The sequence below is a fragment of the Phoenix dactylifera genome, chromosome 3 (genome assembly GCF_009389715.1).
Source record: "Phoenix dactylifera cultivar Barhee BC4 chromosome 3, palm_55x_up_171113_PBpolish2nd_filt_p, whole genome shotgun sequence".
Classification (NCBI taxonomy): Eukaryota; Viridiplantae; Streptophyta; class Magnoliopsida; order Arecales; family Arecaceae; genus Phoenix; species Phoenix dactylifera.
In genome coordinates, this window is record NC_052394.1 from 16,526,744 (window position 1) to 16,552,677 (window position 25,934).

A 25,934-nucleotide genomic window follows, 5' to 3' on the forward strand; every position below is an offset into this window, starting at 1 on the left:
GTAAGACTAAATACCCGTTGGACAAATGAGCTAAAAAAATACTAGTAGGCAGTAATGGGGTTGATAGACTTGGTATCGTAACGATATATCACCTTGATAAAGGCCATATGGCATGATATGGGTGGTCTGATTTGCCCCATATTAGTGTACACCAGTCTTTGTTGTACTTGCTCATGGCTGGTATTGTATGTACTGGCCAATACAGCTTTTGTGTGTGTGTGTGTGTGTGTGTGTATTAAGCTTATGTTGACAAGACCAGTGTTATGGGTTAGACAGCCAGTTTCTGCATGAAAGATGTCAAAGGTTAGGACTGCCCTTAGTTCCCCACCCAGGACATTGGATTGCCGAGATCATAACTGAATGATGGCCTTTTTTAAATGATAACTAATATGGTATATAATATATTAATTAATTACTGAATGACCTTCCTATTACAAACCACTATTATTGTTGCATTTTACGTGGTCTCCTTTTGATCCTGGAGTTGTATAGAAGACTGTTCACCCATATTTATCTTAAAAAGGACCCAGAAAAACCTATCAAAGCTGTAAAAATTGAAATCCAAGTTGGTATTTCTTTTATTGAAGAAAGCCAATTGCACTTGCTTGGCAAGAACTTTCAGGTTATGCATTCTTAATGCCAAAATAATGTAGTTATATTCTTATATTCCAGCTTATTTTTTTGAGACCCTAGGTTTTTATTCTTCATGTTTTTTATGGTTTTATAACAAGCACATTTACTTCCATATTGCGAACTCTACAATAGCCGTACCTTTAACATAGCATAACAAAACAAACTTGTTTCACCACTTTGAACTTTCAACGTAAGACAAAATTACTTACCATTAGGTTCGGTAGAACCATCCCGAATCAAACAATTTCGGCCATTCCAAGCCGTAATCGGTATAACAAAAATGAGATTCATTGCCAGAGCTAGAGATAAAAGCATAAAAAAAAAAAGAGAACAGAAAGAAGGGCTGTGGGGGGGTCGGATGGAGGAATGGAGCCTCCATGCTGATTGCTTGTGTAGTTAACAGGCCAGGATAAACTTTAATAAACTCGGAATGGCTTGCATCACAACCACTTCATCTCAAGCCAGTTGGAACTTACCAGACTCATCAACCTACCATCTCAAATGGTTCCTTGTAGCTGAGTGCAAGTTTTTAAATCTACACTCTTCAGACCTCCAGAAAATGGAGCAGAAAGGAAAACGTCAGAGAGCATTCAAGTCACATGAACTGAAGTTAAGGAAACTAATTTGAAATGAACATGCATGCCTACCTTCATTGACACCACCAGGCATCCTGGAGACATGGAGATCTCACCACTATTGCATATCATCACACGATACCCTTCTTAGAATATTCCAAATAGACACAGTGGCTTCACCAGAAGATTCATTATATGCCATTACATCCAAGAAAAAAGGCACTATATTGAAAAGGAGGAGAAAAAAAATACACTTCTGCTACGGCTCCTTAATATAAAACGCGATGGCCAGGCATTTGTATAAGAATTACAGAATATGATCCGGGCTGAACTTATATCACTTATTGCCATCGCTTGAAAAAGAACAGAGACCCAAAAAGAATATAAAAGAGGATCAACAATGCTACGAGTAAAGATCACATTGAGCTGTAAGGATTGAATGACGTGTTTTTGTTTTCAAAATTAATTCGATCAAGAATCAGACTTCTCAGGAGGGCTTCCAGCAAGCCATCCCCACACACCACCAGAACCCTGCCTCTGCTTCGCACTCAAGGCTGCCTGTTCAGAAGCAGCCTTCTGTCGTTGAAGCAGCTCAACTTCCTTCTGTAATGTCTCCATGGTCTGCAGCTTCTGCCGTAGCTCCGCAACATCAACCTATCAATAATAACATCTCAGCATATTAGATTGTGTGCACATAGTGCCTCACTAGATTTATCACTTTACTGTGTTGGAGAGTCTATCATGCTGAACATAATCTCTTCTTGAGTGTGATGAATCTACGTCCTACTTCATGGATTCGTTCGAAAGCGAAAGAATAGACCATAAGCAAGGGAGATGGCAAAAAATTCTCCATCCATCATGCAATCAAAGATTACAACTTGTACTTTTTGAATATGCATTTCATTCTGGTCAACAAGGAAACTTGAAATATTGGAACAACAAATGGTAACAACAAAAACAATGCTTTCTAAAAACGTGGTTGGTGCAGAAACAAGGATTTCAGTGTGTTTATGAGGCTCCATATGGTCATATAAGCAGAGTTCATGCCAAAACTTATTTTCATGAAATCATAATAAAAATTCATTCCCAAAACAAAACTCCACTCCTATCTTTCCATTAAGCAATGTAAATAGCTGCTAATTTGTGCTGCTTAGACATGCACCACCACAGATGAACATGAGCCAGAATTGACCTGTTTCATATGCCACAGGCTCTGCCATGTTGCTGCCATGCATGGCACAATTCGTCCATGCAACCACCAACTCCATCGATCATGGCCTCTATGTATTCCTAACAATTTTTTAGTCACCAACTCCATAGGAATATCAAATGAAAATGATGATTGGGTGTCTAAACAGGCTCTGCACCAAGCAGTTCAATAAAATAACCCAATATTCCCACTGCTTTAGGTTCTTTTGGGTTGTTGGCCAGCTTTCCAAGTGGATGAGTATGGTTATTGATATATCAGGACTCCTTTTCGTCTCAAATCAACCACCAGGATAAGTTATTAGTAGCATGCATTTAGTCATTCAAGGTAAGAGTTAAATATATAGTTTAAATCCTGATATTTAAATTTAAGAAAGCATTGAACTTTTGTGAGGAGATTGACCACAATTATCCCACTCTAACATATGTCCTTTTAGTTTTTCTATTATTCAGTATTACCAGGCTATAAGGCATTTTAAATTATGTGTTTTTTTTCTGAAAAGACCAAAGAGAGTGAAAGCAAATTGCAAAGATATGCAAGAGTACTTTATTTGTATGTGGGGGCAAAGGGCTTTACAAGATGACTTGAGTGATTGAAAATATACATCTTGAAGACCGGCAAAGAGTTGACTGAATTGTTAAGTTGTACAACATAAAAGACAGAATAAAGACCTACCAAGAATAAAATGACTGAGGTCTCGTTTGGCAGAGCTTTGGAGAAAATACTTTTGGATGAAATAGAGGTATCTGGTAAAAAAAATCGGAAAGATGTTTTAGCTTTGCTAGAAAGCTGAAAACGTCTCCTTGGGAGAAGCTCTAAAATGGAGCTTCTTCATAAAAGTACTTTTAGCACGCATCGAAAAGCTGTTTTAGATTTATAATTTTTTTTAAGACTAAAATACCCATAATAAAATTATATAATTACAACAAGTGTCTCTTTATATTATAATGCAGGAAGAAAGAAATTTGCAGGAGCCCTAATAAACAAAGAACCCTAATCGGTCTTGGTTTTCTCCCTTGCCACGTGATCAAGGTATTATTTCTTTTCTCCATTTATTTATCCATCATTTTGAATAAGGAAAACATTGAAAAAAAAGAATCATAGAATCTCACTTTTGCAAGTATGATTGTGTGCCTCTATATTTTTTTTCCAAAAATTAGTTTCTAAAAATATTATATTAATATATAATAATAATAATTATAATATTTTATATCAAAATATTGTATTATACTATAAATATAATATTATATTACATTATATCATAATATATTGATATGTTATGTTATATAATATTGAATTATGTTATAATATTATGCTATAGTTATATTAGCTATATTAGAATAATATTATATTACATTACAGTAATTTTATACTATATCATATATTTATGTATTAATACATATTATATTTTATTATGCTTTGTTGTATAATACTATGTAATGTTCTTTATAGTTATTTTGTCATATCAAAAGTACTTTTTCAGTTTGTTTGCCAGACATATTAAAGTTCTACGGCAAACAAACTGAGAAAGTACTTTTGGTTACCAAACAACAAATAGCTTTTTCTAAAAGCTCTACTTCAAAAAGCTCTACTGCCAATAGCTATGCCAAACAAGGTCTAAGTGGTCAGACCACTACTGAAAAGCTCATTTCCTATCCAAGTGATAATACATACTGTCAAGGATGTTTATTTCATAGTATGAGTAACCGTATGCAAGCAAAAAAAAAAAAACGAAGATAAGTTTAGAAGACTTGAATTATCTATTTATCTTTGAATTTTCCCTCTAGTATCTACTATAAACTTGAAGGTTGTGAAGGTATACCAAGCCAAGTATCATCTGAGAATGGGTTAAGAGAAAGCAAGGTTAGCATGATAGTTAATAAGAATGTATCAAGGGAGAATAGATAATTAAAAAGAGACCAACAAGTTGTTATACCATTTCAATTTTAGAAAACTATAATCCAGGCATCATATGAGTAGGGGTGTAAAAAGATCAAATCAAGTGCTGGTCAAACATGATTCTCGCTTGCAATTGGACATTTATTTCTATTAGAGTTCTTACGTGGGCTGATCGACTCACTTAGGAAGGATCGGTGAGGTTCAAATAGTGGGGCATACTTTGATCTGATCAGACTAGAATGGGTCAAATCTGGTCAGTTGCTATCTGATATCTGAAGGCATGAGGTACAATGAGATATGTAAGAGTCCCTTAAGCATCAGGTTGGTTTAACTATGGCCTACGTTAATCTGATCATGTCAGTTAGCTTCTCTTGAAACTTGGTAATTCCCCTTTTCTAAACAGACCTCACTCAAACAAATTGCTTTTTTCCTTTTTGGTTGAGAAATAAATTGTTAAATTGTCACACAAGTCTAAAAGATGTTGAAAAATAGGCATTTTTATTTTATTAAACCACCATACCTTTTAGGTTTGTTTTAGCTGCTGATGCATATAATGCCAAAGAAGGCAGACCAAAGAAGAATAGGAGGTAATTGGACATGATTTGAAGAAACCTCTTATTCCACAATATATGGCCTAATGGAACCGTAAGTGCAATAGGATCCATATAACTGACCAGTGTTTTGATCCAGTTGACCCAGTTGACCCAGCCCAACTAATGTTCTTGGCCAGTTCACAAGTCAGCGGTTCAAAAATAGGACAATCACAAGTCAACCATTTAAAAAACAAAAGACTTTTGAGACGAAAAAACCCAATTTCCCAAACTCCTCTTCCGAGAGTAGGACCCTGTTCCTAGATTTTGGCTCCTTCCATCTTTAAACCCCTGACCCCCATTTTGTTCTTAAGAAGCAAGACTCCCATTTTCTTTATCTCAAATTCTACTGACCTCATCCCATGCATATTAAATCCCTAATGCTTTCTTCCTTCTAGCTCAGACGCTATTGACCTCAATACCTCCTCAATGATGGGTGGCCCTCAACAAGGGAAGGGGCTAATGATCTAGTCATGGCAACAATCTTCGATGGTTGATGAACCCATGACAAATGGACCTTACATCAATCTCACCAAGCTCTAGTTGCCACCAGTCATAATGCCGACTTCCTTTGCCGTAAGCCTCCACAGCCATTGTTTCTCTCCCACTTTGATGGTGAAACCTACTCTCCTCTCTCCATCAATTCCCCCACCCCAACCACCACTATGGTCCCTCCCTTCTCTCTGTCCCTTTACAATGTGACAGACCAAGCCATGCGCCACTAGAACCACACCTCAAAAGACTATTGAAGAAGATCGACATTTTTTCCTCAATTTGCATTAAAAAATCAGTCTGGGTCAGAACCGGTTGACTGTAAACTTTGAACAATTCAACCATACGATCCACCAGGTTAGCCACTTCTTTTAAAATTATGGGTTTCCAGTGGCCTGATCCGTCAAAGCTCTTGGGAGATGGGTCTCTAAACACTGTAGCCAATGCTGTGGGGTGCCACCATGTCGTTCATGCCATGTAAAATATCAACAAACTAGAACATTACCAATAATATGCTATGACATAAACCTAAATAATAAAATATGGTTCAATTTCATAAGAAGAAAAACTGAATTCTTCTCAAATTATCAAAATGAATCACTACAGTTTGTCCTTTGTGAAACAACAACTCTTTTATCTTTTATTCATGCTGAGAAAAAGCTTGAAGGAAAAAATGGTCTCCCAAAGGTTGAGGCATGTTTCTACCCATTCTAGCCAACACTAGATGTACGTGCAATGATTTTGAAACAATAAATTCCAAGATAGACAAGTTTCAACATATATCACCTTACTTTATTTTCCAACTAACCTTAGAACCAAGTCAAATAAAAAATATACGAAAAATGACCACCAAAGGAAGAGGCAGAATGCACTATAGTCACTTCTCGCACTCTTTTCTGTTAATCTTGAGAGGTGTTTCCCCAAGTTTTCGACGCGAGAAATTCCTCCATCATTTCTATAAAATAATTTCTGGAACTTCCACCAAGATTATCAAGAAATACAATCAAAGGGAATAGAAGGTTTGTCATTCAGGAAAGAAATCATCATGGTTGGGTTAGTTTGCAATGACATACTGTACGGTAAAAACATCTACTGTAGTGTAGCTTGCAAGTTGAGATGAGTCAGAAGTTTCAATATTATATCAAAGACAAGCAGCAGGAGACCCCCCACCCCACCCCACCCCCCAAAGAAAGACAAATCAAAAGAAAAAAGGGGGAAAATGTCAATAAAACTGAACATGAACTATGAATGCATACCTCAAGTTTGAAACACCTTGACTGCTCAGCAGCAAGCTGGCCACGAATAGATTGAAGCTCCTACAAAATTCATACATGAAGAAAAGATCAAGCTACTTGATGGGCAAGTGTTCCGAGTTAAGGTTATGTCCCCCCTAGTCTAGATAATAAAGCGTCCAAAATCAACTAAATAGGATAGGACCTGCCAGCTACTTCATTATGGATCTATTCTTGGAAATCCCAACATGTTTGTTTATAAGAGGAGAAATTAGAAAGAACAAACCAGGTGCTGGGATTTTTTAAAAAAACTGGAAAGATCAAGTTGCAAGACCATTACCGAAATTTTATTCTGAAGTGTCGTTCCACATCATTTTCATTTTTTTCTATTTTCACAAATAAAAAATAAACATTCTGTTCCCATTTTTTCTAATTCTTAAAATATAAATATGTTGGGTATAGTCGATTAGTTTTAAAAACAGTGTTAGTGGCGGCAGCAGTGGTAATAGCAACATAGGTGGCGGAGGCGGTCTGGCAGAGGTGGCAAAGCTCCTCTGCCAAAGCAAAGATGGTGATGATGGTGGGGTTGTGGAAGAGGTGGTGGCAGTGGCGACGGAGGTGGCAACAGCGGTGGCTGCGGCACCAACAATGTTGCGGAGGCAACAATGATGGTCGCGGTGGCGCAGCGAAAGTGGCAATGATGGTGGTAATGAAGGTAGCAATGGCGGCAGAGGCATTAGCGACATGGTGAAAGTGGCGATGATGGCAACAGTTGTGAGGCGATGAGGCAACAATAATAGTGGTGATGGAGGCAGTGTTCATACTTCATAGTGACAGTAAAAAACATGAGTTTCTTGTTTTTGAAAATATTGAAAGTAAGAATTTCTTACATTCATTTTACTAGAAATAAGGAAAATAACTTTTAAAAAATAATACCTAGAAGCAACAACATCAAACACGTTTTTTTGTTTTGGTTTCTCAATAAAAATAGAAAATAAGAAATAAAAGCGATGCCAAACCGTCTCTTAGATTTTGTAGTTTCTAAACAAAGAGAACCCAATTAAGAAACCTAAACAACCACTGGATCTAACATGAAAAAGAAAGAAAAGGGAAAAATAATAGGTATTAAGCAGAATTAGTGCCAAAGTCCATGGAAAACTGCCTATGATTTTTCATGTTTGCTATGCAAAAAAAAATCACTAGAGAAAGAAAAATAAACTACAGATGAAACTTGCCTTTGTAAGCTCTGCATTCCTAGACTCTGCTTCAGTTAGCTCTTGCTTAAGTTGGAGAGTTTGCAATTGTTCCTTGTTAAGCATTGCTTCTAATTCCTCTTTCTCTGCCTTGAGTGTTGCTACCAGCCGTTCACTTGTTTCCACACTTCTGATACTCTAAGAATTTTGGTAAAAAGGGTGTAAGTTAGGAAGGACTGACATCCCAAAATTCAGAACAAAATTAATTAGAAAGTCAATATAAATTCAAACTGACAAACCTAAATCATTTGCATGTTTTCGCATTTATTCAGAGGCCGTTATGTATAAAACGCTCTTATATTTGGATATAATGAGGTCAACATTTTGCCAGCATTAGCATTATGGCAAAAAGGATTTCTTACATAAATGGTACACAGATCCATCTAGGTTGATAGTTATATGGCACAAAAACTTATTCAACTCTTTTTATGCATAACCGTTAATTTTAAATGAAGTGAATCTAGCTTCTTACTATAATTTCACATCAGCTTACCATAGGCTTTGCATCACCATTGTCCATCACAATTTCCCTTATCTTTCCATCTTGAGCTGCTTCAATCTCAGGTTCCACATCCCGCCTGGCATTTGTTGTTGGCAGAAGGGCAACAGTACAGTCAGACACAGGCCCCTCTATCATCTTGGACTGCAAATCTGCTTTGAGGCTTGGTTTAAGGACATGGACCTAACCAACAGAAAGAATCTTAGACTAAACAGTTACAAAGGGAAAAAAAGAATCTAAATGCCATGATTACTCTTCACCAATTTACCTCATTGCTATATCGCCCATTATATCCTCCAAATGACACAAGAAAATCTTCTCCATTGTAGGTGCTCAGAACCACACTCAAGCCCTGAAGGGCGCAAAAAAAATCCAAAACATCATTGACAAATCAAAAACAACTATCGCATCATCCTACCATGCACGACAGGAGATTTCTGGGAAAAGGGAATCATTTTATACTCCAACAAGGTGAACCTGTTCACATAATACTACTACTGGATTTTCATAACAATCAAGAGCTTACTTCATAATGATTTTAGTCCATCTAAGTAAAGAAAAATGTCCTGTTAATCTATGATTAAATGTGATTAATTGTTTGACAAATTCCAATAATAACTTGCACCGGCACTGAACATAAATTTAGAGCTTTAATTTGATAATCAGATCCCAAAAAGGTATAGTCTAATGGTTAATAATGCAAAACCTAGTAATTTTTTGCAAGAGCTTGTTCATGATCAAACTGTATCTTTCCAACTTTGCAATCTATTGACACACTACATCGCGCGGAATTCTCTTATTCCCTTTGTAAGCAAATTATACAGAATACATTGCATTAGCATATAAGAATTGCGAGAAAAAATCACTCTTTCCTATTTTTTATACTTCAGCAAGTACCCAGTTTTAGAAGCTAAAATTTGACTTAAGATTACATCCATGCATATTTTCAGGACTAAGAATATAATAATTTTCTGTATATTTCATTGGGGGATTTTTACCTTTTGATATTTATATCAAGCAGCCAGTTTGTTTGACCAGAATTTGGGAGTTAATTCCAGGATAATTCTAAGTTAACAATCCAAAGAAATCAACCATAGGTTAGATCATATTTTAGTAATTGAATACACATGACATGATTCATTAAAGTTTTGAAACTTAAAATAATAATAAAAATATATAAGATGAAGGTAGTTTCTGATTTGTCATTGTTGGCTTGCTCTAAATTATCATTTAGTTCAGTTCAAGATTGCATATCCCTAGCTTTAAAGCTTCGGAAAAAGAAGGTGGGGGGTTTCATCAGAATAATTTTATTTACTTTGTACATGCCGCTGCACAAGAGGTTTAGTCTTTTTTAAAGAACATGGTAGTTATTCAACACCCCTCAGGTTTAAACCTGAGACATGTAGCTTCCAGAGGAAGGTACCTACCAACCAACCGAGATAACAGCTGTTGGTCACAAGAAGTTTATTCTGACATGCTAATATTCATGATTACAACATATGACAATATCATAAGGACCTCAAGCTCCCATTAAACCTGAATGCTTGAAATAAACAGAACATACCTCGCTGGCAAGGGGCATGCGTCCTTGAACAGTGGTAACAACCGACCAAGTTAATGTGGACATATTTAGCACAAGAGTTTCAGATACCCCTGAAATGAACTATGTGTTAGTACCAACAAGAATACTAAATGCAGTTAGCAAGTTTATAAAAGATCAAAAGCCACCATACCATTTCTTTTTTATTTTGCACTTTAAGTATAAAATCAATCAACTTCATTAAATCTAAAATAAATTTGCAACAATTTACAATCAACTCATTTGACCTACAGAATCCATGATCCTGACAATGAAAAAACTCAAAGCAAGCTCAGGAGTTATGACAAAATATTGCTCATTGTTATTCCCTCATCAATTGGAACTGCTCTTTCAAGGTTCACTTCTGATATACCATAAAGTTGGTTCTTTCAATCTTGACCTAAACTATATTGGAAACTACAGTTGAATTGATACTTTCAAGGTGGCCATGAGTATATGCACTAGGATGCGCGAAAATGAGTAGAAGTTGAAATTTATAGTGGGTATGTGAAAAATTGTGCCCTCAATAGTGAAGTCTCATAAGCAACTTTATAAGCATCCATCATCTCAGTGGGAATATATTCTCACACTTCCTTTTCAAAACAAGCAAGCTCCAAGAAAAAACCCATTTTCCTTTTTCACAAACATCCATTTATTTCATATAAATTCTTGTCCAATATGGCTAGGATATACATTGGATACCTATTTTCTGAATATTGTTTTTCAATATAAAAAGGTCTTCCTTATTTTTTTTAAAAAGGAATGATGACATTTTATGGACATGATGAATGCGAATATTTTAGAATTTGTGATGCTGATATCATTACATGGAGCATGGATTATGATCTATGAATCTACATGACAAATAGATCATGGAGTTTGTAGGTGTTCGTGTTTATCATATGGAGCAGCAATTACCATATCCTACTCATGGTATCCAAGTTTTCCAAGTTTTGTTGTATGAGCAATATTTGTATTGCATCATATCCACATCCTTCACATGTCCATGTTTCATGAGCTGTATGTAATCAGCAATTAATGTAATAAACAATGTAAGCAGCCTGTCCTAATTGTGTTTGTGACCATAAGTGGTCACTCTCTGCACTAAATGGAAAATATGGCAAAACACCTTGTAAATTAAGTATATGAGCCCCTATCTCTTTTTTTTTATTATTTTCTTCCTCACTTTCCTCTCTTTTTATTGTCCATCTTCTCTTTTGCTATTTTTCCACTTCTTGTTTTATTAGTTATTAAGTAATCAGGTAAGAGACTTTACCGCCGCAACTACTGGCCATATGACTATATGAGGCCACTAAATGATTACTACAAATATTATGCCTAACCAAGTGCTTAGCTAGTTGGTTGGGGTCTCTACAAAACCATGCCATTGAATAAAATGAATGCAATCTAGCATAGACATATAACATTGGCACAATTTCTTTTCCAGGATTTGTCATGACAGAACAGAGAATCCTGGGGAGGGCATCATTGCTCCATTGTGACCTAGAGGCGGTCACGGATACAAAACACGGAAATAGAACCTCTACACATAGCTGTAAGGTTGCGTACATCTGATCCTCCTCAGACCCTGCAGTAGTATACTAGTATAAGCCTCATGCAAGAGGGTAAGCCTTGGCACAACAATAAGACTGCACTACTATGACCTAGGTATCACAGATTCAAAACATGGAAATAGACTCTCCAGATGCGTGGGTAATGCTACATATGTGACACTCACTAGAACCTAGAGTGGTAGGACCATCACACATTAGGCTGCCCTTTTTCTTGGTAGCAAGAAACTTTTAGAAATGGTATTCTATCCACTTTAGACCCTCTCCAAAATCTTGAACCACACCTACTTCCTAAGTGCTTCCTTCAAGTGCTCTAAATATCTGCTTCCTTGCACCTTCGCCCGTACCCGCTCCCACAATCTATCCTCATGATTTAGAGTTAAATCAAAAATTTATAATATTACAGGCATTGTTAGACTACTACTATTACAAACATTCTCTTTTTTATATTCTTGTTGCATGATTTTTACATGGATGTTACATAAGATTTTTACATGGATGTTACATAACATCCCTTCTTATTGGACATGAGTACCATGATCGGAAGGAGATATGCTACTGATATACCAATAACATACTCACATTTTTCAGTGCTGCGTGGTTTTTTTGTTTTCATATTATCCCCATGATCTAAATTGGATATGACAGTCTTCAAACAGCAAAGGCTACCAACTAAATATCCTTGTATTCATAGCAATCTCAACCGCTTGTTTTTAGAAAAAAAGATGTGCTTATTCAGCCAAGCCACCAATCTAGGACCCAATTTCATATTCTTTAAGTGACGGCTCCCAGATTGCCCTGACTAGGCACTCAATGAAACAATTTCCCATACCAAAAGGGTTATTATGGCCATAAATCTCTACCAATGCTACTGGTAGTAATATTTGAAGAGATCATCCATAAATTAACAAAGTGGCTGTAGCTTCTTGTCGGTTTTCTTGTACTCTATTCTGTTTCTACCTTTTCTACAACTCTACTGTTTGTGGGCCCTTGGATTGTGGATATACATACTGAAAGAAGTTCAGATCTATAAAAGCTTAATTAGATTTGAACTGATAAACCAGATGCAGATATACATGTTTATTCAAATGTTTAGAGTTGAAAGCGATTGTCATGTTGCCTTCGAGTGACAATAATTTTGATCACATAGGTTGTACATGATATCTTAAACCATTGCAACCTATGTTCTGTAGTCTGCAGGCTTAGACAACTTCCAACAATGCTCAAAAAATATCCAGGACATGCTAATCTAAAACCAAATTTTACTTGCACCATTACATCTATAAACATCTTTTCATCATTTTCTCAGTCTAGGACTAATAACAAGATTCATATGTACAGAGTAATTATCAAATCCTATTTTTATAGGTTTTTCAGTTCCAACAGCAGTCAATGCTCCTATCCAAAACAAGGTGTGGCAACATTTTTTTTTAAAAAAAAAGCATGAAAAAAATCACCCAGATTTTAATAACTTGAAGAAAATACCAAAAACTGAGGTCAAAGAAGATGATTATCAGTAAAATTATTTTCCCAGCAGAAGATACGTATCCCACTGCACGGTCGCATCATTTAAGAACAGGAAAACAGATTCTTTAGATCACGGCGTTATATAGTTGGGACTGAGCATTGTTTATGGCCCATAGTTGTGTTTATTTTTTCTGCATTTCCTTTGGTTACATGTATTTTCATGCAAACCCCCTCTTAGCAAATTAAAATATAGAAAAAAACAATATGTTTAATATGCATAATTACATCTGGAGTACCAAAGCTCAACAGAAAGAGCAAGCAGAAAGTGGGTCAAAAGCTGAGAGCTGAGGCATGATCACAGCAATACAAACAGAAAACATGGTCCAGACATAATAGAATATATTCTATGAAATGACATGTTTAAAAAGCAGATGCTTCACAAAACATACCATTCATATTGTTACCACCACCAACAATAAACCAGTTCTCCCCAACTGTTACACCTGCATGGCCAGCTCGTGGTCCTGGAGTAACACCCTGCTGTTTTGGTCTTGACCATTCCATCTGCAACAGATCATACTATTTTTAAAAAGTGACAGAAAAGGCTTATGTTCTAATATGTTTAAAACAGAGAGTAGATCTTACTGTCTGCAGGTCAAGGACATGCAGATCATTGAAACATGTAGCATGAGACCCCCCACCAAAAATTAAAAGATACCGCTCTGCATGGCAAGCAGCAGCATGGTCTGACCTTGGAGAAGGAGGAGTGCCTCTGAAAACAATAATGGAGAAAAAGTATACAGTTCATCAGTGTAAATATTTGCTATAATTATATTCGTAACCAGTTTTATGTTGCCACCAATAAACTGTTCAAATGACACAAGGCGCCCTCATGTTCCAAAGAGTCTGAGATTCCAGTTTAACAATATTGTAAGAGTTTAAGACTTACGTAATCATAGAGTCAAGTTCAATTGCCTTTTTTTAACATGTAATGTTAGGTACATGCTCAAGCAAACTTTAACGAAGAATTTGCTGCTTGTGCAATTACTATTGAGACCGTCTTATCTCAAACTATTATTACAACTCACATGATCTCATACACTGCCAAGAGGAGGTATGTCAAACCCTCTTGTCTAGCAATACACTCTTTGATTATCAATCATCATGAGAAGAGCAGTATATCTCCAATTTGCTAAAAAAAAATTATAAAGTCAGGAGATTAAAATAAAATTGATCCAGGTGAACCAATTTGGTTCATGTTGATAAGGTCAACCATCAATACAATTTTAGAGAAAGATGGAGGAAAGCAAAACTGGTCCAATGAATTAATTTCGCCTATGTTGATAGAGTCAACAATCAATAGTATCGTGTGATCATGGCAACAGATGAAAAGTTTACAAGATAACAACACAATGTACATTATCAACTAGAAGAAAGTATATGATTAGGTGCTCCAAAAAATCTTTGGATCCATTTAGGAAGAGAGCATGCAAAATGGTTATGTTCAGATTACCAGACACGTATAAGATGTAACCGATGGGACACCATGGTGAAACCAATTAGTATCTTATTGCAGTAAGCTCACACCAAGGAATAGTTTTGAACTCTTCTTTTGCATTTGACTGGTATTATTACCGCTAATATATCATATGAAACCTTTGTCATTAGGTGATCGAGTGTTAATTGACGAGGGTAATTGGTGTTTAACGTTATGGAGTGTTAACGCAATTTCGGTGGGAATATAAATGGAATATTAGATGTTCTTGAAAAAGTCATGAGGATCCCTAGTTACAAATGAAAAACTTTCTAATATAATAGTAATGATGTTAATATATATTAGGCAATACATACAATCTAGCGCAAAGCTGTTCGACATAGGTGAGAATGTATAAGTTTTAATAATTCACAACCCACCAATTAGTAATGCTGAGGGGATCGAAGTCATCAAGAATTATAAGTTTGAGAAGAACAAAAGAGAAAGCCTATGACTTGGATCTAAATAGAATCATGTAATACAGATTTGTCTGAGGCACTATGACTGTTTGCGATGAAGACCAAAAGAAATCTGAAAAAGGTGGGGTTTAGATTTGTACAGAATAATTAGATAAGAGGAAAGCGCCTAAAAAACTGAAAAGAAACTTGCAGGAAGGATTTCAAAAAAAAGCTTGCATGAGGAGGATGCATCTCTTAATAGCCATGCAAGAAAATGAAATAAAGCGAATACCCAATAGATGGGATAATACATGATGAGTGGCTGTTTAGGACCGTAATTATGTACATCTTTAAAATTTTCTTTTCTTCTTTCCTTATCTAATAATGGGCATTATCGACAGGAAGATAATACTCCATATGTAGAAATACTTAAGTCTGAAAACTAAAAAGAGAAAAAGTGAAGTGCATTCTTATTTAAAGACATGCAAAAATGACAAAGCATGATAGCCATGGCCCTGTTTTTTTGGTAGGGATATTCATTGTCTTTAAAGTTGTAATGTAGTGACTCATATGCACCTTCAACCAACATGCATCATTTTCTGCATGTCTCATTCAATTACCAATTGAAAGCAAGTCTTCTATAATTATCATGAAAGCAACGTGCCAAAAAAAATATATTCATATGCAATAAAATATTGTATCCTTACATAGCATCAATATCATCCCAAGTCATTGTTTCCAAGTCAAGAATGTGCAAGTCATTTAGAAGAGATCTCTTTGCATCTTCACCACCAAACATGACTAAAGTGGTTCCAACAAGGGTCACTGATTGACCTCCACGGGAAATCTACAAAAAAGTATATAAATAAATTATAATAAAAATAATCAATAGCAATTTAGTTTTGAGATTTTTGGATTCCAATACAAACAGGGAAGCATCAAAATTTTGTAAAACATCATCGATTGTGGATACTAAAGAAGGTTGCATGGTGATGCATTGTTTTCCTATCAATTGCCTTCTATGTAACTAATTTTGATATTTATGTAAGATATAGTCAAACAACATACAACAAACAAGAACAGTTTTCAAGGCACACAGCTGTTGGATGCCTAACATAAAAGTCATTTTAAAAAAAGAAATGATCGTGTTCGCATATCTCATAGCAGAAATATCTGTCTCCATGATGCTTGAAATCAATTTAGGCTGTCTACTTTTTAAAAATGCTAAATTTAATAAAATCATTAAGTAGTTCAGTTTGGACAAACATGCAGGATACTAAAAAGAAAATGAAACACATATTGTCATGACTTTAAGATGATAAACATGACATTCTACATGATGTTCTCAGGCATAGATAAGATTACCGGCGGCTTCCCATAAGTCTTCAAGTTCGACCACATACAAGTCTGCGGATCAAATTCCTTCACTAGCATAAAAATCAAAAACATGGTCACTACAACGAGCATCGATCTTCCCCTTTTCTGAAAAAGAAAAAATACCAGCAGAGAATATGAAAAAATGAAATGACTTGAACCTGTAATAGTCTCAGAAAGATCTTTGGCGTGCCCAGCAATAGATAAAATTTTGTTTCCCCATGTAATCTGCAATAAAATGGGATTGTGGAAGTGATGACAGCTGTAATGTATTACTGAGCATATGTGCCATTAAACAGTTCCCAGCAACAAAGTACTATAGTAGGAAATCTTTTCAAGATTACCAGAGAATGGCCAGCACAAGGAGTTACTGGCACCACGGTTGGTGATTCTGGAGATCCTGTTTGTGCTTTAGCCTCTATCTTCGACCATGTCAAACTTTTCAAATCTAGAACCTTTCATTTAAACAAGATATAAGGAAGGCCTCTTAGAATAAATCAGTTTAGATGATACTGATCAGAAAAAAGAACACTGCATTGTGGGAAAGTAAAATTTTACAATCATCACTTTCTAAAAATTGATCTCTGGTAATCAATACAAGGAATTTCCAAAAGAAATTTGCAAAGATATCACAAATAACCTATACTGTGTGGAGCTTAATTATCATCAGCCTGCAACCTCCAAAAGATATTTTGCCATTCAGAAGCACTTAACCAATCCTAAACACATGTTACTTCGTTCTAAGTAAAATTATAAGGTTATTATCACTGATAGACATACCTGAAGGTCATTAAGGTAACGACCGTTGTGATTTCCACCAAAAACATACATCTTGTCTTGCACCACAGCTGCCCCATGCTGTGCACAGATGGCAGATACTATTTAGTATTTAACAACAGAAGAATAACTCTGTCCTATAAATAAACATCAAATCAGATAATGAGTACAGGACCACGTAGCGGGGCTTTGGGCGTTGCCCAGATATTGAAGGTGCAATCCATTGATCATAAATACTGATTGAACCAAGACCCTCCATTACGACATCCTTATCCTGAGTCTCCAGCACACTTCCATTTTCTGGCGAAATAGTTTTAGGCTCTGGAAAAGAATTTCCATTAGGGATGGCCGACTGAGTTGCTGGCTCCACCTTTGGCTTCTGCAAGAAAACGAAAACAGAATAACAATGAGGGCTTAATCAATATATGCATTATAATTTAAGAGAACAAACAGTATAATTAACCATAAGTGGATATTTGATAGTTAAGGGAGAGTTTTACTTGGCAAGAATATTCTTGTGCCATTGAGCCAGCCCTATATTAATACAGGTCACTGAATATAAAGTAATGCTTGCAAAATGCATGCAAGAATTGCCATTTAAGTCCCACCAACAACTTGTGCGTGCTTACTAGCAGAATTCTTGTCTGCATCTAGCAGCCATTCCCATAATATTTCAGCTATTGACATCAGGAGAAAGATTGATATAAAGAAAAACCGAATTATGATAAGGTTCAGGGCAGTGCATAGCAAGGTTCAAAATATCATTGATTGTGCCTGGATCAATCAACACAACATAGACCCAATTAAACCCTGTAATATTACAGAGCAAAATGGTGGATAATTGGTCTTAGCATTATTTCGCATCCATCTGAGCCTCATTTTGGTGTTTGTTGGCCTCAAATCCCATCAATTCATCCCGTTAGTCAATTGCTCTTTCCTTAAGCTCCTGATCTTAGAGAGTTTAAAGCTAATTTGGTACCCTTCAAGCTGCACAAACCCTGCTTGAATTTAATTGTACTCAAGGTTTGTCGTACCGGTACCGAACCCCGTACCAGTGCCGCACTAGTATAGGCGTACTGAGTGTCGGTACGGTACGGTATGCGGTACGCCAGACGTACCGACATTGGCATACTGATACCGATACCCATCGGTACAGATATGGTACGTCCGGTACCGACCGATATAGCATACCATGCTTGTACTCCCTTTCACTTAATGCCAACATCTTCACTTCTTCCTTAAGTTACTAATACATGAACTTATTTGGACACTCACTATGTTCTATGTATATGTAGATAAACTATACTGCTAGCTTGTATGCTCTTTCGTTGAACTGAATATTTTAGCGTGTACTGAAATTCTTTGACTATCTACAAGTTTGATAACATTACTTAAGAGTGGCTTTTTTTTGTGAGACCAGGTCGGGCTAATCCCCACCAACTTCCCTATACCTGCCCTGCCCCCCCAGGCTGCAGGCTAGGCCCCTAGATAGACCAAGCCACTGCCCGCAGAACAAGGAATTTACTAACCGGGGGTCAAAAAGGGGGTGTTGCCACCTGGAATCAAACCCTCAACCTCTTGCTTAGAGGGCAAGAGGAGGTACCATCCAAAGTCCAAACTAAAGTTCGAGGGCTTTGTTAATTTTAGTCATCATCATCTAGCCTTCAGGACTAACATGGACCCACTATCCAGCTAAGAGACACTCTGTCTTCCAATTAGTCAGTAAATCTTTGCCATCGAATCAGGCTTCCTTAAACTCGTTAACCTGTCTACAGCATTCATTATAATATTCCAACTTATTCCACATCACCATGTCAAAATTCCTATATTATAAATTTTGTGGAAACAAGAGGGCACTGTCCACCTGTTCTGCTTCTTCTGCTTCTCGTTACAGCCACTCCAACAAGAATTAGTAGGGCTACAGTCATGGCATGAGGAGATCTTGTGGATTGTGCTCTATGCATGTGACATTATCAACAAAATAGCATTATCCCATCAATCCACCATCCAAGGAAAGCCACATCCTTTTAATTCATGTTTCAAATTTCAGTACATGACTGTAATGATCCTTACCATGGTCCAACAGATGAAGTTTACTATCTGCTACATGTCCTTGATCCAAATGTGATTCTTTAGTTATGTCTTGGCCTTTCCTTGGTGCATCATTAGATGTCTTGATGAGTCCACTATTTAGCATTTTCACTAAACATTCAAGCTACTCTTGTTTCAAGACATCTCATTACTTTTACATGGTGCCACTGCTATTCTTTCAAGTTTTCAGATATGAAGACCTTGCTCCACTGATTATGGCTCACGAACAAGAGATACTTAAGATCTTAAGCATTATTATTTGTCACTCATCAAACATGCGCTAAAAGGATCCATGCCAAAAATCTATATTCATTGTCTATGATACCAGTGGAGCTTGAAGATCAGCCTCAAGCTTCTCCCGTGTTAATGGCCGATATCTTGGTAGGCTCCAAGTATGTTTCATCATTGCAAAAGTATGTCCTTATAATCATATTCCACCTATGGTGATTGAGAGATGAAGTGGGCAAGCAACATCATGTATTTAAATAAGGAGTGCGAGTAGGTTAGATCATAAGGAGAAGAACTCATAAGAGAGTAAGAAGAAACAGATAGAGCAAAGGAAGGCCTAGCTTAGCAGGTCAGGTCTTGGCTCAGCAGACTCAACAGATCATAGCTCGGAAACAAGACTTGGAAAAGGCACTGAGCAAACACCGGTATCTGCCTTAGATGGCTTTGATTGATTTCCACCCTTGAATCTTAGATTAAATGACTTTCCCCCCTTGATTGAGTTCTTCCGACTTCCTTGTTGAACTTGAAGACTGCTCAACTCCTAGCTTAACCCAGAACAAGACTATATAAGACAAGCATCAATGCCCGGCCCCAGTTAAGCAAAACACCCTGCCTTTGGCTCAGGTCCTGATTTAAAGTATGTGTGGCCATATCGGAGGTTCATCTCATCTACATTGTTTGCATGCAAATTACCATTCTAGATTTGCTTCCTTCAAGTACCCATTCCATATAGCATCAACCTGTACTTCTTACCAATCTACTTTGCCAATTACCTCAGCTTGCAACCTGTAGTATCCAACTGTCATTTATTAGCTTTTTTGAAGGTAATTTGATCATTTGTCCAGTGTCCGAGGGATGTTTAAAGTCTTGACTGCATTACTTTAAATTATAGCATATCTTCATATCATGTCACCTTCTATTATCACCACATTTTTTAGATGCAGCCCCTCCCAGTACCATCTAAGGTTCCATATTCTCCTACCTTATTGGTGGTTCTGGATATTTCAAGCTTTTAATAATTAATTGTTTGTATTGACAGCAATTGTGACCTCAAGCATCATATTTCAAGCTTATCCTTTTCAAAAAAAAGTACCTTGGCCACTTTTTATCTAGTCTCCTTATACTTCTATTAATATGCTACCATTCTTGCGCTATAATTTTCCCATAAAGGATATACTGCAACTTGAGTTTGAGAAAGATGGAGGTTCAACATAGTAGTACAACCCAGAGTTTTATTATATATTAGTAAATTACAGCATGTGTGTTTCCATCATTATCACCCTATCATCCCTCCGATCTTCTGTATGAAATAATGCATGGACTATCTTCAATAGAACCTGTCTGTCAGTTTCATTTATGTTACTTCATGTGCTTTTATCAATAATATATGGGTTATTTACAACCATGCAGAGTTGGCATTGCTACTCTAGCACTTGCCTAAACGATACTAGGAGAGACATGTTCACATAGTTAAAGAATATTTGCCATCCAAAGGGCTGCAATAACTGGTTCATGGAAAACAAAAACTTAGCTCATACATTTTTACAAGAAAAGGGATTGATACCACCGCCAGTAGGAATGCTAAACAATAACATATATGTTGGTTAAAATATTGAGATCCCTAGGTTAACAGGCTAAAAGAACAGAGTAAGTACTGAACCATTGATCAAAAAACAAAAAAAAAAAGAGAAATTCACTGAACAGTTTCCAGAAATCATGAATTCAAGGAAAAAAAAAATTTAAAGATATGAAGATGTATAAAATAGCTTTTATGAAGAGCACATCTTATTGAATAAATGAATAACTACTGCAACCAGATTCTGTTCAATCATAATCAATTTTTTGATTTCCTTATTCGATATGCATTTTAATTTATTAGCACATAAAAGAAGGTATATTAACCAATCCTCTTTCCATCTGGCAGCCAAAAAAGATGACAACTTCAGTTTTTCTAGGGGAGAGAAAAAAAAAAGGTAATTCAATGAAACTAAGAATGAACAAACAAAGACCTCCTACTAACATAACAAACAAACTATGACCTAGCCAAATTAGTTTCAGCCTCAGTATACTTACATGCATCTCAACATCTACAATAGGCTCCACAGTAAATTCAGGGACCTTTGAATACCAAGCAGGATCCTCCTCCTGTCAAGGATGTTACAGTGAACAGTTATTTGACCCATATATACATTTTCAACAATATTAAGTCTCCAAATGTACCTCCAAAATTTTCACAAAAAGACGCATTGCCTCTGCTGAAGACATGTTTCCGAGCCCATGCCAACTGAAAAGATGAATAAAATCAGTTTTAAATACTCCATATAATCAAAAGATGAGAGGGAGAGGAGGGAGAGGGAAGAGAGATAGCAGTTCATGCTGCAAAATGTAATTAAAATTCGACTATATGATCATATCATCAGAAAACAGTTTCCTATTAAATTAATTAAACTGAACCTTCATATGTACATACTCATTCGAAATATTCATCCAAAATTGCTGAACATGGTTCAATAAGGTGAAAAAGATCATGCCAAACAATCTATCTTATGCAACCGAACAATATAGTAATTCTCATGGTTTTTTGCAAAAAAAGGAATCATGAAACAGGATGTGGAAAACTTTGATTAAGTGCCTGATAGAACACCAAATTTCTAGATAGCTAATCTTTAAATAGTCTATTTTAACCAGAGACTCTTCAGAATCAATGAACGCAGAGGCATTGTAACAGAAAGAATTTTATAATATAAAAAATAGTAATAGTAAGAAAAATTCTCTTCCACTGATCAAATTGCATAATTTGAACCCATTAGCCATATTGTTGTGTGATGCTCTTGCTAATCATAGCCCTAAGATTCAAGAATGGACCACCACATGTTCCATCATGCCCAAAATATATACCTTCACAAAAATAAAGACCACCAAACATTCTCCAAGAGCTTATTGATTTCAACAGAGAATCAGGACTAAAGATAATACTCTCAGTGTCAAGTCAAAGGTCACAATACTCTGAAATTCAGTTGACTAAGAACAAGAAATTTGAAGAAGACTAAATTGCACCCAAAAGTAGGCACTATGAAGCAGATAAATGAGTAATTTATTTCATGTACAACAAGTTGGCAGGCCAGAGACCACCACAGATCGGCTCAAAATAGTGAATGTGATCATACTTTGAATATCAGTTCACAAGGAGAAAAACTAGAGAGCCTCTCTTTTCAGCCAGGCAAGCAGCAACCAAAGGTCCAAAACATTGTTTTGAAATCAAATATTGACAAGATTCTCCAACAATAAACTTCTGGAGAACATCAGCTGGCAATACCTTAAGTCACCTAGATCACAACTCTAACTCTAAGCATCATAAGTATTTAAAGAGTATCAAAACCTGTTTGATTCCATACTTTAAGGCTCAGTCATGGACGTGAAACCATATTTCAATGTCACTCTTACTAGGTCCACTTTCTCAAATCAGTGTGGTCAAAATCTTACAACCCACAATTGAGATCATAGCATCTTATAATCCAGATCAAATGCCCAATGTAAATTTCATCCTTGGAATAGGTCTAGAGAGAGTCACATTATCTAGATAAGTGTTCACATACAGATCGTGGGATTACTCAAATGGAAGGTCTACTTCATATGATTTATATGATTATTAGCTTTTAGAATTATAAATTTTATTAGAAAGCCTCAAATGCATAAAATTAGCAATCATGTCATGGTACTCAACTTCTCAAAAGTAAACACAAAAATTTTTGAGTTTGTAGAGAGACTACACCTTAGCAAACTTGGCCTAACCCATGCTATCGAACATGCCTAGCCCATTTGGGCTGGCAGTAGGATTCATATTGCTCTGTACCATCCCGGCCACCCCATCAAGATTGAATCATGGTTAAATTGACCATACCAGCCTATATAGACCTCTTACAAGTCCTTTGCTACTCAGCACCACGCTGGCTATAGGATTCAAATCAGGGTTTGCCAAATCGTGCATCTTGCCGATCGGCAATTGGTTCGGTATGGTACCACTAAGTAATGTACCACCCCAAGATGTGCCGGAACTAGGGGAGGGATAGGGAGAGGGGAGAGGGAGAAGGAAAGGGAGGCAAGCAAGAAAGAGCGGAGGGCTTCTTGAACGGAGAGGATGAGAGAGAGAGGAGAGAGAGGAAAACAAGAAAGATGAAAAAGAGAGAATGGGTAGGGCGAGACAGAGATTGAGAGAGTAAAGAGGGATGTGTATTGGTCTGTCATCGTCATCGTTGGCGGTGATGGCAACGACGAATCCCCAGCCCTAGCGAGATGCGAGTGAGAGAGAGAGAGAGCAAAGGGCTTCCTCGAATGGAGAGGGCAAGAGAGAGAGGAGAGAGGTGAGCAATAGAGGGAGAATGGAGAGGGCGAGAGAAAGATTGAAAGAGGACACGTACTAGTCTATCAGCACCATTATTCACGTTGATGTCGTGACAACAACGAAACCATAGCCCTAGTGAGAGACAAGCAAGAGGGTTATATAAAGCCCGAACTCAAAACGAATCAAAAGCTTGTTCAATCTCGATAACCAACTAGTTCAGTTCTGTATGCACCGAACCAAACGGTTCAGGATGGTTTGGTCATCCTTGAGACAAATATTGGCCCATATTGTTTGGTACCCTATCAGCTAGAAGTTTATATTTAGGATCCCATCGTGATTGAATCATGGGTACGTTGACCCGTACCAGCCTATACAGACTTCTTACAAGCCCAAATCTACTCGGTACCAAGCTCTAATGTATTTTTACACCCTTTTTTGTTTTGGCACTAGCTGGTGAAATGAATCAGTACAATAGACACTATACTACATAATATAATGACTAAGGAGTCATATGATACCATATCTCAAGATTTAAATCTTTGGATAAACACAGAGAAGCGATTTCGGCCCAATCAGCTCACCTAACATCGAATCTCTAGGTGTCATCAAGACTTGAGCCAAGCAGTTCTCAATCAACAATGAAAAGGTCTAGCTTGACCCAACCTGACCATGCATTTTATGCAGGGATGACAATGCTTAACTCGTTTAACTTGATTCAACCCATTATAGGTCAAGTTAAGTTACCAATTTAATAAAATGATCAAGTGTGGGTTTGGATTTTTGACATGTTGAGGGGTTCAAGTTTACAAATTTTTGACCTAACCTAGATCCAACCCGACTCATATTTGGTTCGACCCGACCCAATTGCCACCCCTAATTTTACATAGTATTTTATAAAATTGGCACATAAACTTTATCAATACTATGACTCCACTTCTTGAACGCAACTAATCTAGGAGAGACAAGTTATCTACACCAAATCCCTTTAACCCTCTCACTTCTCTCTTCTTTAGTACCTCCTCTCCTCTTTCTAGTCAACTTGCAGCTGGAATGCCACAGCTGCATGCTGATTAGCAATCTTGGACCTCTTGGCATGCCTCTCTCTCATCCTTGAAAAGTATCTCCTTAAACCAGCTTTAGAAAAGAGTAATTGGGATTGTGAATCCTCTAGAGATGACAACATAGAGGAACCTCTATGAGGATTAGGGATTCTCCTCTCTATGTTCTATTAAAGTACTTCTCGCAATCTAAAATATGACTAGGTACGAACTTGAGGGCTTGGATTAGGCACGGGATTAGTGAGGGGATTAGGCCTAAAGAGGAGAAAAGGGGTGGATGAGGCTAGGGGGGAGGTGATGGAGGGTGGAGGTTTAGCCAAGTGGGGTTAGGTCGAGCTCAAGCCAAGCTTAAGCTTTAAATCTTAGGCCCGAAGTTAGATTGGAAAGACCTCTCGTTGGTTGATGATGGACTATGACCCAGCCTAACAAATGCTCCAGTGTACAAGAGACTAATTTTTATATTCTTGCAATCAATTGTCAAAATCTAATTCTTTGCATCATAAAAATATCCTACCTAGAAGGATAATTGAGCTTATATATTCAAGGTAGTGTACAAACACCTTTTAATAACCAGATGATGTTTGTTTTTATCAAACACGCTATATATAGCCTTGTGGTGGCGATAGACTCTTTTCTTTGTGCTTCATTGCTCTTTGCTCCTCCATCAACTTCACTATTAGCTCACCCTTCCAAATTTGACATTAAAATTTTGGAAGAATTTCATTAAAAGAATGGCTTATTTCAATCCATGCAAATTATGATCTTAATCATTCTGCCATTCCAATATTTATGACTTGATCTTGATCAATCTAGACAATCGCCTACACCATTCATCTTGATTCTTCACTATAGCCTGCCTTAATTATAAATTTCTTTGTCTAGATACACAAAAATATTTTTATTATAGAATCGGTTTTTCTACCAAAACCTTTAAAAATGTATATTTCTTCTTTTGCTACACTAATAAAAAATAATTTTAAGGTTTAGTAGACATTTGAATTGTATTATTAAGAAAGATCATAAAACACAAGAAATCAAAGTGGATAGTCACCTCATAACTACAAAGTTAATAGACAAATAGTTGGCACCCAATGTAAAAAAGCGATGTAGCAAATGGATAAGAGATTGAAAACAC

General features: G+C 36.6%; 1 protein-coding gene across 3 annotated transcripts in view; it reads right to left on the reverse strand.

Annotated features, from left to right (window-relative positions):
* Nucleotides 1-824: 824 nt before the first annotated feature.
* The window catches only part of LOC103718629 (acyl-CoA-binding domain-containing protein 6), a 30,219-nt gene continuing 5,109 nt past the window's right edge, over nt 825-25,934 (reverse strand). For 2 of the 3 annotated variants that reach the window (XM_039124765.1, XM_039124764.1), the window contains exons 3-19: nt 21,620-21,683; nt 21,473-21,544; nt 17,256-17,459; nt 17,084-17,161; nt 16,648-16,758; nt 16,465-16,531; nt 16,295-16,356; nt 15,637-15,776; nt 13,643-13,769; nt 13,447-13,561; nt 9,945-10,033; nt 8,649-8,732; nt 8,375-8,563; nt 7,864-8,019; nt 6,653-6,712; nt 1,281-1,862; nt 825-1,183 (exon numbers count right to left, since the gene is read on the reverse strand). In XM_039124765.1, the coding sequence (XP_038980693.1) occupies nt 1,680-1,862; nt 6,653-6,712; nt 7,864-8,019; nt 8,375-8,563; nt 8,649-8,732; nt 9,945-10,033; nt 13,447-13,561; nt 13,643-13,769; nt 15,637-15,776; nt 16,295-16,356; nt 16,465-16,531; nt 16,648-16,758; nt 17,084-17,161; nt 17,256-17,459; nt 21,473-21,544; nt 21,620-21,683 (1,801 nt within the window). In that variant the 3' untranslated portion in view covers nt 825-1,183; nt 1,281-1,679. Of the gene's footprint in view, nt 1,184-1,280; nt 1,863-6,652; nt 6,713-7,863; nt 8,020-8,374; nt 8,564-8,648; nt 8,733-9,944; nt 10,034-13,446; nt 13,562-13,642; nt 13,770-15,636; nt 15,777-16,294; nt 16,357-16,464; nt 16,532-16,647; nt 16,759-17,083; nt 17,162-17,255; nt 17,460-21,472; nt 21,545-21,619; nt 21,684-23,171; nt 23,470-25,934 lie in introns of those variants that run through there. The other variant, XM_039124766.1, reaches the window with a different exon arrangement.